Source organism: Protomyctophum bolini (genome assembly GCF_963924005.1).
Source record: "Protomyctophum bolini genome assembly, chromosome: 4".
NCBI lineage: Eukaryota > Metazoa > Chordata > Actinopteri > Myctophiformes > Myctophidae > Protomyctophum > Protomyctophum bolini.
The window spans coordinates 1,484,023-1,496,550 of record NC_137865.1 but is presented as its reverse complement, the minus strand read 5'-3'; the positions used below and the strand labels follow the sequence as shown (position 1 = coordinate 1,496,550).

General features: G+C 42.6%; 1 protein-coding gene across 1 annotated transcript in view; it reads right to left on the bottom strand.

The window, feature by feature from the left end:
• Positions 1 to 12,528, bottom strand: part of ano3 (anoctamin 3) — a gene marked incomplete at its 3' end in the record, with an annotated part of 48,852 nt that overhangs the window by 16,758 nt on the left and 19,566 nt on the right. Inside the window, exons 7-13 of the mRNA XM_080761627.1 lie at positions 11,534 to 11,655; positions 9,897 to 10,031; positions 8,469 to 8,562; positions 6,720 to 6,780; positions 6,303 to 6,385; positions 2,750 to 2,890; positions 125 to 289 (exon numbers count right to left, since the gene is read on the bottom strand). Coding sequence (XP_080617753.1) covers positions 125 to 289; positions 2,750 to 2,890; positions 6,303 to 6,385; positions 6,720 to 6,780; positions 8,469 to 8,562; positions 9,897 to 10,031; positions 11,534 to 11,655 — 801 coding nt within the window. The remainder of the gene's footprint in view (positions 1 to 124; positions 290 to 2,749; positions 2,891 to 6,302; positions 6,386 to 6,719; positions 6,781 to 8,468; positions 8,563 to 9,896; positions 10,032 to 11,533; positions 11,656 to 12,528) is intronic.

Below are 12,528 nucleotides of genomic sequence, written 5' to 3'. Positions count from 1 at the left end.
CAGAAACTTAACACGTTAGCTCAGGCTAGGGGGAGGCTAGATAGTGGGTACCACAAAATTATACCAAGATTAAACCAAGAGTACTGGTTGATAACATTCAAAGCCTACGTTAAAGTTCACTCACCACGTTGAGGGACATGATGATCATGAAGTTGATGCACACTCCGGTGCCGGAGGTGGCGAACTGCCAGTTCTTCTTCACGAACTCCCAGTCGAACGAGGCGAACTTCTCCATGGCAATCAGCCTGAAGACCACCACGGCAAACACTGCGGTCAGGACCAGAGAGATCTGAAATATGGACCAAACACAGTCTGTCAGGGCCAGAAAGATCTGAAATATGGACCAAACACTGTCTGTCAGGACCAGAAAGATCTGAAATATATGGACCAAACACTGTCTGGACCAGAGATATCTGAAATATGGACCAAACACTGTCTGTCAGGGCCAGAGAGATCTGAAATATGGACCAAACACTGTCTGTCAGGACCAGAGAGATCTGAAATATGGACCAAACACTGTATGTCAGGGCCAGAGAGATCTGACATATGGACCAAACACTGTCTGTCAGGACCAGAGAGATCTGAAATATGGACCAAACACTGTCTCTCAGGACCAGAGAGATCTGAAATATGGACCAAACACTGTCTCTCAGGACCAGAGAGATCTGAAATATGCACTGTCAGCGGACTGACCTCATGCTTCCTTCAATGCATGAGGAGTCCAAGCTGCTTCTTTTCACCTCACAGGGGGGAGTTTCCCCGGTTGGACTGCATGTTAGCTGTGAGGGTACCTACCCTAGGGGACACGTATAGCCTCGATACCCAGGCTTTCATTTCGTCTGCGCAAAAAACGAAAGCCTGGATTTGCGCATGGGCTGCACTGGTCTAAAAGTGGGATCGCTCCAAATCATGTGACGTCAGGGCTCTGAGCGGTATGCACCCCTCAAAATAACACCGTGAGGAAATTATCACCAGTGGAATTCAAATGAGGCTATGCGAGGAAAATGAGGAGAATGGCTGAAGAACCCACCACAGCGTCTAAAAAAAACCCCAACGTGTGCCGACTCTGTGGAAATAACTTTGACAGTCTGTTAGAATGGTATACTCCAGCAACCAGTGGTTTCTGCTTCTGGTCGACACAATAACAGTGCTGCACTGGGGGGGGGGGGGGGGGGGGAGGAGAGACCGGGGCTGACGGACAGATCGGTGAACCAATCAGGGTGCGCATTTTTCTGAGCCGCGGCCCTCCCATCTAGGCCAGAAATGTCTAGCATTAGCTCAGGCTAGGGGACACGGGGAGAACATGTGAGGGTACCTACCCTGGACCCAGGACCTTCTAGCTGTGAGGCGACAGCACTACCGACTGTGTCTAGCGTTATCTCAGGCTAGGGGACACGGGGAGAACATGTTGAGGGTACCTACCCTAGGGGACACGGGGAGAACATGTGAGGGTACCTACCCTGGACCCAGGACCTTCTAGCTGTGAGGCGACAGCACTACCGACTGTGCCAGGCGCACCGTGCCCCCATTTTATTTTGTTACTTTCATTTACTCCACAAAACTCCAAAAGAATTGTAGATCTACAAGCTCACAAATGGTTGCATTGTGACCTTGCAGATCTGCTATCATATCCTATTATGAGTTCAAGTGGTTACAAATAAATCATCAGTACCATAATTGGAATTGTAATTTGGTATCGTGTGATTGACAGGCCCGTGATTACTATTAGAAATCAATCAACAACTGTGCAACATCAGTTTAACGCAAGACAAATCCAGTCAACCGCAACAGTGATGTCTGTCCACTGGGGGGAGATATTGAGCCATGGCTGAGTTAGGACACAACACACACACACACACACCAAGCTAGACTGCAAATTATAGTATATTCTTAAACATTCTCTTAACCACTAAGCCAAAAGGGATAACCCTAACTGGCTCAGGGGAGAAAAATATACATTTGAGGCCATCAGGCTGAGGCTGTGAGCCACTCTGCTACACTATAGAGTGCCGCAGTCCCTCCCCCTTTCAGAAAAACGAGTGGCCCAGGAAATGAAACCCCAATGCATTCTCCCATCGGCACTTTCTTATTTAATTTATTTAAAGACGGTTACGCCGCGGACAAAGCCAACTCGGATCGTGACAAATCATGACAATGAACACAATGTTTTGGGCCGATCAAATCATTAGAAAGAAGTAAAGAAAGTCAGGAGACAACACTATTTGTTTTGTTTTTCGTCTTATAAATTATTTGATCGGCCCAAAACATTGTGTTCATTGTCATGATTTGTCACGATCCGAGTTGGCTTTGTCCGCGGCGTAACCGTCTTTAAATAAATTAAATAAGAAAGTGCCGATGGGAGAATGCATTGGGGTTTAATTTCCTGGGCCACTCGTTTTTCTGAAAGGGGGAGGGACTGCAGCGCTCTATAGCGCCACCATCAGTCTGAGGCTGTGAGCCACTCTGCTACACTATAGCGCCACCATCAGGCTGAGGCTGTGAGCCACTCTGCTACACTATAGCGCCACCATCAGGCTGAGGCTGTGAGCCACTCTGCTACACTATTTAAAAACCTCTTTGCCATGAAGCAGATACCATGCTAAATAATGTAAACACTAAAGTAATCATGATTATAGTGTATTTTAGCATAGAGTTCAGACACAGACACAATGATGATAATAATAACAATAACAACAACAGCAAAAACAATAATTATTATAATAATAATAATAATAATAATAATAATCACCATAAAGCAGATTCCAGACACAGACACCAGGAGTCGGCTCAGTTTGTCGGTGAACGGTTGGAAAGGCTCAGGTTTGCCAGAGATGGGGTTAACCCTTTCCACCCTGGAGTACTTGGCTTCAAACTGTGGCCGCAGCTCGTCCTGAAAGAGCAGTGATCTATACTGTCACTTTAAGAACATCTGAGGATGGAAATCCATAACCTACTATAATCTACTGTTACTTTACAGTGAGAACATTCATAGTAGGGATGTCCCAATCAGGGGTTTTTTTTAGAGAGAGAGAGAGAGAGAGAGAGAGAGAGAGAGAGAGAGAGAGGTGAAAAATCAGGAACTATTCATCAATGTATTGATAATTCTGGCCATCCCTAGAAGAATGATTGGCTCATACTATGTATGTTACGGATCCATGGATAACAGGCATTCGATCAGTGACATTAGATCCATAAGTTATATGATATTGATCCATGCATAACAAGCATTAGATCCATATTATATGATATGATATTGATCCATGCATAACAAGCATTAGATCCATATATGATATGATATTGATCCATGCATAACAAGCTTTAGATCCATATATTATATGATTTGATATTGATTACAATCGGGTAACATCACGTGTGTTCTGCAGACCGGTCAGTCTGGCCCAGAGCACTGGGTGGGCGTTTATTAGCACAATTCAAGCAGTGGAAGGGCCAATCAGAGTCTGTCAATCACAGCACCCCCCATGTATTTCTTGCCTCTCATTTCAGGGTTAGCTTCCTTCGCATAATTGCCAGACTGTTTCCTCTCGCAACGTTCAAAAGCTTCAGTCTGGAGCAACGGAAGCTCACAAGTAAGCAATAAAGTGGAAGTGATCAAGCCTCCTCCCCACTTCCGTTTCGTCTTTTCAGTTGCGATGTTTACCCTTATTATATAAATAGAAGCATCTAAGCATAAAATATACCTTGCTGCTTAGCAGAAATGGAAATTAAATGATAAGACGAGATGTAGCCTAAAGATATTTTAAAATATAATTTGAGTGAACGGAAATGGCAGCTTATCCTTACTCCGATTGCGGGAGGTGTATACAGTAGCTCCACTCTATATAGCATTCGGAGATTGTGGCATATAGTTGTCTGGCTACACGAGACCAGAGCCACAGAGTAAGGGCCGATTCATACTCCTGTTTCGGCGCTGTAGTGCCGAAATGATTTCGGCTCGTCAGAAATTTTCAGTAGCACCGAAGAGCCGACTTTAGGACGGTACCCGCCCCCCCGAACCTCAAATGACGTCAAATTGTAGGCTCTACAGCGCCGAACCGACTTTTATTCGGCTCTAAAATAGGAGTATGAATCGACCCTAAGACAGAGATACGACAACTCTGTTCACTTCATATACTTCATGGGGCCATGCAATCCAATTCTACATAGACTTCTATTGGCGAAGAGCATTGCGAGGAGCGACAATAATGTCCTGGACACGGAAGTTGGCAAAATGCACTGGACTCAGTCTCAGCCTAGGCATCAGCCCAGCTTTAATGATCTTAAATTATTTTATTTTAGATTTTTTTTCTTTTCGCGGCGGTGATGCGGTGCGGGCGCCTTCCTCTTCCGCTCTGTTGTTTCGATCGCCACTTTGGAATATTTTGTAACACTACGACAAGGGATTACACCGTTTTAAAGTGGATTTTATTTGGTTTAATCTCGGCATTAAAACAGTTTAACCCTCTAAGACCCGGATTAATTTATACTTGCAAAAAAGAGATTTCAACTTTACTACTACTTTGTACTACTAGGAATTAGGTTAAAAAAATGTGTAAAAAAAAATTATTATGAAAATTTTATGCACATTATATAATAATTATATAATAATATAATAAATTAATAATTTACATTTGGGGGATATCTTTCACAATAATGAATAAAACATGTTCTAGACATTCTAATGCTCACAAAAAAACATATATTATAATTATTTTACTTACTTTTATTAGGGTTAAAGGTCAAAAGTGCATTGTATGTAGTCATAGCACGTCATAGTACATAATGTATATCATAGTAGTATAGATGTATAGCTTATATGTATAGTTTCATTATAGATATTCCACTGTTACTTTCTTAGCTTACGCATGTTTCATGATAAATGTTTTTATGTGATGTATTCCCCATGCTTTTTGTTCTTGCTTAATGTAAATCGCTCTGGATTAAGAGCGTCTGCTAAATGCCTAAATTGTAAATTGTAAATTGTAAAAGTCATAGGTAAAAAAATCTTCAAAATTGCACAGAGTCCAGACATTTTTAATTTGTGTAAATTTCAGCCTCTGTGGGGGGTATTTAAATTTATATGCAAATATCATGACCAATGGCATTGCAATGAACATCACTGATGATGTTTAGGTGAAAAAAGAACAGAAAAAAATAATAATAATTAAGTAATTAATTAAAATATAATTGTTGCAACGCTGGGTCTTAGAGGGTTAAAACAGTTGTCATGATGCACACATGCCTAAAATTGCTGATATTTGTGCCGCCCTCGTTGAAAACAATGCATTTCAAACTCCAGCTGGTCACTGTCTAGGCTGCACGAACAGCGCTCGAGCGCTACATTTTCGAGCCCCGCAATGTCTCTTACTGTATGGCTCTGCGCGAGACGTCAGGGGTAATAACTTGGGCCTAGAGGCCTAGAGTTTGACTGGATAAGTGTTGTTTTTGGCAGCAAATGGTTTTAGTCATATAGTCTCTTGAATAGTTTTAATTTAGTTTTAGTCACATTTTAGTAACCTGGAATGTTTTAGCATTAGTCTAGTTTTAGTCGACTAAATGTCATAAGATTTCAGTCGACTAAATCTACAGTTGATTTAGTCGACGAAAATGTATTTTGGTGGGCCTTGATGCCGTCGTAATGACTGTTTTTACACTTGCTGAAACAGTATATAGCAGATCTACAAGCTCACAACGCGTCGCGTAGATCGGTTTGTAGACATTTTAGTCTAGTTTTTATTTGTTGACGAAATTGTCAAATTGTTTAGTCTTAGTGTTAGTTTCTATTTAGTTCTCACCAGTGTCATCTTAGTTTTAGTCGACGAAATCAACAGTGCAGTCGTCCATGTCCATATAAGGAGTTCCTGCATTGACCTGATGTCAACACTAGATGTCTCTGTCGTCTCCATATGTGAAACTCTCGTGAGAGGGAGTGAGAGCCTTCGTTACAATTTCGGGTTGTCCCGATCACATTTTTTGGCTCCCGTTCCGATTTGATTTAATTTGAGCATCTGCCAATATAGATTTTTCCCGATCCGATATTCATAATAGAACACATTTATGCCATATCACAATAATACAATATCCCAAATCACAGACAATTTCCAGTCTAATATCATGATATGGATATTATATTGATACTAGGGATGTCCCGATTACGATTTTTGGCTCCCGATCTGATTCTGATCATTTGAAAATGACGTGATCGGCCCCTGATTTCCGATCACCCGATCCGATCGGGACAACCCTAGTTACAATGGCAAAAATAGCTACTTTTGAAAACAAGGTATTGATGAGGTATTGATGACCTCCTCCTCCTCCCAGTCGATCAGGTCCCAGTCGTAGGTCAGCTCTGCGCGGCGTCTCTTCCAGAATTCCAGGAACACGGTGGCTATGACACAATCAATCAATCAATAAATCAATCAATCAACCAACCAATCAATCAATATTATTGATCCGCTCCTCTGGTGAGTGTGGAAATATAGTGGCCTTCTGGAGTGAGTGTGAAAGTCCACAGGTTTGTGTATTTATCTTAGATCGCCTCATATAAGAACTGTGTTTGAAAAACGATACAGAGACACATCCCCGGCAATATCGCAGAGAGAGTTTGTTTATTTTTGGAACACAATTCTTATACGAGACGATTTTAAGATGACCCCGATGTAATTCTCCATAGAGAAAAAAACGTCCTCAAACCCTTTGGAACGCTCTCGTACAGTACTTACCCCATATCGCCATGAAGATGGCGAAAAACACGGTTCCCCCATTGTCAAAAAGATGGGTCACCTAGAGAGAACAGAGGAAAGCAATTATTAGAAACTAAGTTGTTGAACAGTGTACAGAAGTACAGAAGACACTAAGTAACTCGTGTCATGGAAGTACGTTTTTCTACGGAGAATCAAATTGGGTCATCTAAGGGCCGATTCATACTCCTATTTTAGAGCCGAATAAAAGTCGGCCTGGCTCTGTAGTGCCTACAATGTGACGTCATTTGAGGTTCGGGGGGGGCGGGTACCGTCCTAAAGTCGCCTCTTCGGTGCTACTGAAAATATCTGACGAGCCGAAATCATTTCGGCACTACAGCGCCGAAACAGCGGTAAAATAGGAGTATGAATCGGCCCTTAGAATTGTCTCAGATAACTGTGGTCCAAAAATAAGTAATAATAATAATTGTCCCTATTGTGACGGCCCTGCCCCCTCTGCCTCTGCACAGCAGGATATCTGGCAGCCTGGGGATTAGGGCAGAGTGGAGCCGGCCGTCAGGCCAACTGTGTACACCTGAGTGGGGTGTGGTCTGGGAGAGTATATAAGGGCCTCTCCTTCCATGCTCTCAAGCCAGCTATCTTACCTTCCTTTCAAGCAGTTGCACACCTTTTACAACACTCACACACAGCACACTCCATACATCCATACACTGCATACATGACTGATCACTGACATTGTCACATCTCATACCAGTTTATTTGAGTATTGCTTAACTTATTTTAATTTAGAATAATAAATATATAATATAAAAGGTTTGCCTTGTGTGTGGACTCCCTTTTTGTCATGTATTGCCCTAGAGTGCATGACACTATAATAATAATAATAATAATAATTGTCCCATTGCTATTTTCGGGGAGGTAGCCTCGGAGACCACAAAACATTTTCCTTTCAAAAGAAAAGGATCGGGGAGGTGTATCGTTCATGACAGTCAGTCACTCATATTTGATACAGTCCGTTTCTGGCGAAAATGTAAACTACTTGGCGGCTGTAACGTTCACAGTTCAAGGTTGTACTTTATTGTTACATCTTGTGTACAGGTACAAAAACGTAAAACTATTTTTTGTTGTTTTGGCTTCCTTCATGTTTTCTTGCCGTCCGTTGATGCTTCATATCCATTCATATCCAGTAACCTACCGGTTGATGTGGGTTGATATTGATAACACTGGAATCCGCTAGACCAGTGTTCCTTTTCATACAAAGTACCACCTCATAAAAAATCTGTCTCTCCAAGTACCAACAGAATAACCGATGTTAAAATACAGGAGCGTGGACCTGCCCCATCCTATTTTTGTTCATTCTTTGATTTGTTTTTGTTTTAATTCCTAAGCCAATATAATGCTGCTGCTCTGACAAAACTCTGCCTAATCAGCACAACTGATGATATTTCTAATGTGATTAATCCTTTCTCAAATGTTCTATTAACGGCTAGGTGTGCCATCATGCTCATTTCAGCACGGCCGGAGAGCCTATTTCAACCAATTGCTTGGTCAGAAGAACTACCTGTAGCAATATAAATATTTCTTTCCACTTTTGTCTTTTTTCTTCTTTTTTGGGCCTCAAGACTACTAGTGGTACATGTACCACAGGTTGAGAATCACTGCACTGACCTTACGACCTCCCCACATACTTTACGACCTCCACACTGACCTTATGAACCTCCACACTGACCTTACGACCTCCACACTGACCTTATGAACCTCCACACTGACCTTGGCGAACACGCAGCTGTCACTCAGCGTCCAGGGCCTGCAGTCCTCACACATCGGACACATGATGGTGGTGTTGGCCTCGCAGATCTCTTTACTGTTAACACATTAACAACATACATCATGTTAACAACATGTTAACAACACACAGAGGACACTTGATGGTGGTGTTGGCCTCGCAGATCTCTTTACTGTTAACACATTGACAACATACATCATGTTAACAACATGTTAACAACACACAGAGGACACTTGATGGTGGTGTTGGCCACACAGATCTCCTTACTGACGAAATAAACAGCATGTTAGCAGCCATGATGACTAGGGAAGGAGCTCGATAACCGACATCCGGACAAATCCGATAACAAGCTTATTGAGTACCCGTTATCGATAAGCTTTGGGCTTATCAAGCCTGTTATCGAGCAAAGCGTCCCATGACGTCATGCTTAGACAATCAAGAAATAAATGTAATCATCCATGCTGGCACAAACATGTCTGTCTAAAAGTGTTTTGATACCTGCCAACCAGCGCTGTCACTTTTAAAGTGATGGCACACGCATTAAACAGTTTATTTTATATTATTGTATTGGTAAACTGTTCAGAATGTATTGTCTCCCGTCTCCCGCTCGATAAGCCTGATCGATAAGGTGCTTGTTATCAATACAAAATAATGAGCTCCATCCCTAATGATGACCATTAAACATGGGGCAGCAGGAGTAGAGAACTCGGGAACTGATTTTGATCCCGAAGGGCAGTGCATTCCAAAGTGTTGGAGCTATAGTGTTGAAAGCCAGATCTCTTTTGGTCTTTAATGCCAGAGACGTTAAGACGAGTTGAATCCAATTATGCACTGATTGCCATGGACGATAAGACAAGTTTTTTTAAGAAAAAAAAAGACATCGAAAGATAAGATCAGAGATGTAAGGTGTAGCGAGACCCGACTTAGCCTTAATGTATATGGTGAGCATATAGAACGTTTCGAGGAAGCAATCTGATTGGTTGAAACAGCATTTTGGCCGTGCTTAACATTTTCAGAAAGCAGTGTTAATTTTACAGCAATTGTTTAGAATACAATTCAATTCTTATTTCTTTCAAATTTCAAATTTCAAAATTTAAATTCACATTTTAGTCACCTGGAATGTTTTCATTTTTTGTCTTGTTTTAGTTATAGCCGTGAGCCTAACATAGACTATCTAAGTCATATGGTATGGTCAGCATATAGCTTAGTTTCCATTTAGTTTTTATTTAGTTTTCACCATTAATAATATATTTTTTTCATAGTTTTAATCAACTAAATGAACACTGGCTGAAATAAGTACATTTCATCATTGTTACCGTCAGCAGTACATTGCCAGAGCTTGCAGATTGTGTGCGTGTGTTTGTGTGCGTGCGTGCGTGCGTGCGTGCGTGCGCGCGCGTGCGTTCACTGACCTGACTTGACTGGAGTCCATGGTGAACAGACCGTACAGGAACACAAAGAGGCCGACGAACGCAGCAGGGATCAACATCCCCGTGTACCAACCGAGCCACGCAAAGTACAGCCCGATCTTCTCCCCGAAGTACCGTCTGAAAAAATAAACATCAACACGTCAACGTCTATACGAACCGAGCCACGCGAAGTACAGCCCGAACTCCCCCCCCCCGCCCCTGAAGTAACGTCTAAAATGAGACAAAACACAACCGAGACACGCAAAATACAGCCCGATTTTCTTTCCGAAGTAACGCCTAGAGAAGGAGAAGAGATGCATTCCAACGGCTGTCCCGGTTTGCAGTAGAGCCACGCGCACCTTTTGAGACCCACCGTGGCAACGCATAATATATATATATTTTTTCAAAGGTTAGTGAAGAACTGAATTCCTGGCAGACAATGTTTTATAATTGGAAGGGAATTAAAGGAGAATACCATGCTAGAAGGCTTTCTTACCTTTATTTGTAGTTGTCATGTCCCCACCAAAGAGGTCCAGGTGTTATTTTGTGCAAAAGCGCATTATTGGCTACGTATTTCTCCTGCCATAAGGCCCCAATGAATTTAATTTAATTGCATTGAATTTAATGGTGCTATGGGGTGTTGTGCTAATTCGCTTATTTCCATCGCTCAAAAATAAATTTCTTTTGCCTCTCTTCATAATGTAAATAGTATCCCAAGCGGCACACTTTACTACTTATTTTGATTGAAAGCGAATTAGCACAAAAACCTAACCCCCATTGTGGGCTTATATATGGGGAAATAGCCGATAATGCACTTTTGCACAAAATAACACCTGGACCTCTTTGGTGGGGACGCAACAACTACAAATAACACCTGGACATCTTTGGTGGGGACGTAACAACTACAAATAACACCTGGACCTCTTTGGTGGGGACGTAACAACTACAAATAACACCTGGACATATTTGGTGGGGACGTAACAACTACAAATGAAGGTAAGAAAGCCTTCTAGGATGGAATTCTCCTTTAACGTGTACCACACAGCCACACAAAGCACAGCCCAAATGTGTACATATACATCATGGCATGCAGTAGAATGTCTAGAGGTTGGTAGGCCTACTTGTAACACGTGCCCCAGCGCTCATACTAGCTCGCTCTAGCGCCACGAAAAACAATTAAATAAAAAAGTGTTAAGCGGAAACCTGTAGAATGATGTTACCGTATAGGGTGCACGTCGCTGTTTGACGACGTTGCGTATAAATGGGCCTAATGGGCAAAAGAGGTGGCTGAAATGTGCACGAATAACGTGCCGTTTCATATTAACTGTGTATACAGTATGTGAAGACATTGAGGGCGGGATAATAATACGCTTCGAACCTTGTCAGAGTACCTGTGAACAGTCTGTGGAAGTGTGGAGGCATGTGGAGTGCTGGTCAGCGATCAGCACTAGAGCAACCAAACACCACGTTCACGTTGACCACCATACTTTAAAGTGGGATGCACGCATGCACGCACACAGTACACACACACACACACACACACACACACACACACACACACACACATACACACACACACACACACACACACACACACACACACACACACACACACACACACACACACACACAGTACCTACCTGATGAGGTCTAGAGGTTGGTACTTGTACCACATGCCCCAGCGCGCCCAGCACTCATACAGCAGGTGTCTCTGGTTCTGCGCGCCGTGCGTCTTGATGGGATGTCTGCTCTTGTACCCTCCCTGACAACACAGAGGTCAAAAGGTCGATCTCTGCTCTTAATATACAGTATAACCCACCCTGACAACACAACACAGAGACCAAAGGTCAAAGCCCGGTTCTGTGTTGCCGGGCAGAAATAGCCCAACAAGGATGAACGCACGAGGAGAGTGACTGACATCGTCAGAAACACGAGGAGTCTAGCGAATGACATCAGAAACACAAGGAGTCTAGCCAATGGCATCCCATCTGAAAATGTGTTGTTCCTAGGGACCTCCCCAGAAGCAAAGATTTGAGTTATAAACGTTCGCTCTGAAAGAATATATATTCAAAGATTTGCATTTTCAAGATTAAAAACAAATAGCAGACCTACAAGCTCTCTACGAGCTTGTAGATCTGCTTGCAATAGCTAAAGTATAACGTTACGCTTAAAACACCAAAAGGGGTTCCCGCACAAAAGTCCACAATGCGTCGTTGATGCAACGCGTTGGGATGTTGTAGATTAGTTATGTTTGGGACGCGACACCGGCATACAACGAAGAATAAATCAGATGCCTCGCTGCGCTCTGCCTGCCTGTTAATACAGACTTCACACTGACCAAAGAGTGACAGTGCACACGCGCACGCACGCACACACGCACATGCAAACACACAGTTGCCTCCGGAGTCCTTGGAGCATAGAGTCATATCGGCATCGGAGTCGCTTGGCTTTTGACTTTAACTTACTCGCTATTAGAAAGCAAAGCTGACACGTTTAATCACACGGTGTTACTTTAGTTGATTAAAAAGTGATAACAGGTGAAGCTGAAACTGAGGCAGACAGTTTGACGACAGAAGATTTCTCAGCACCAACTTATAGAGAAAGAAAGAGAAGGTTTTACTACATATCAGGCTAC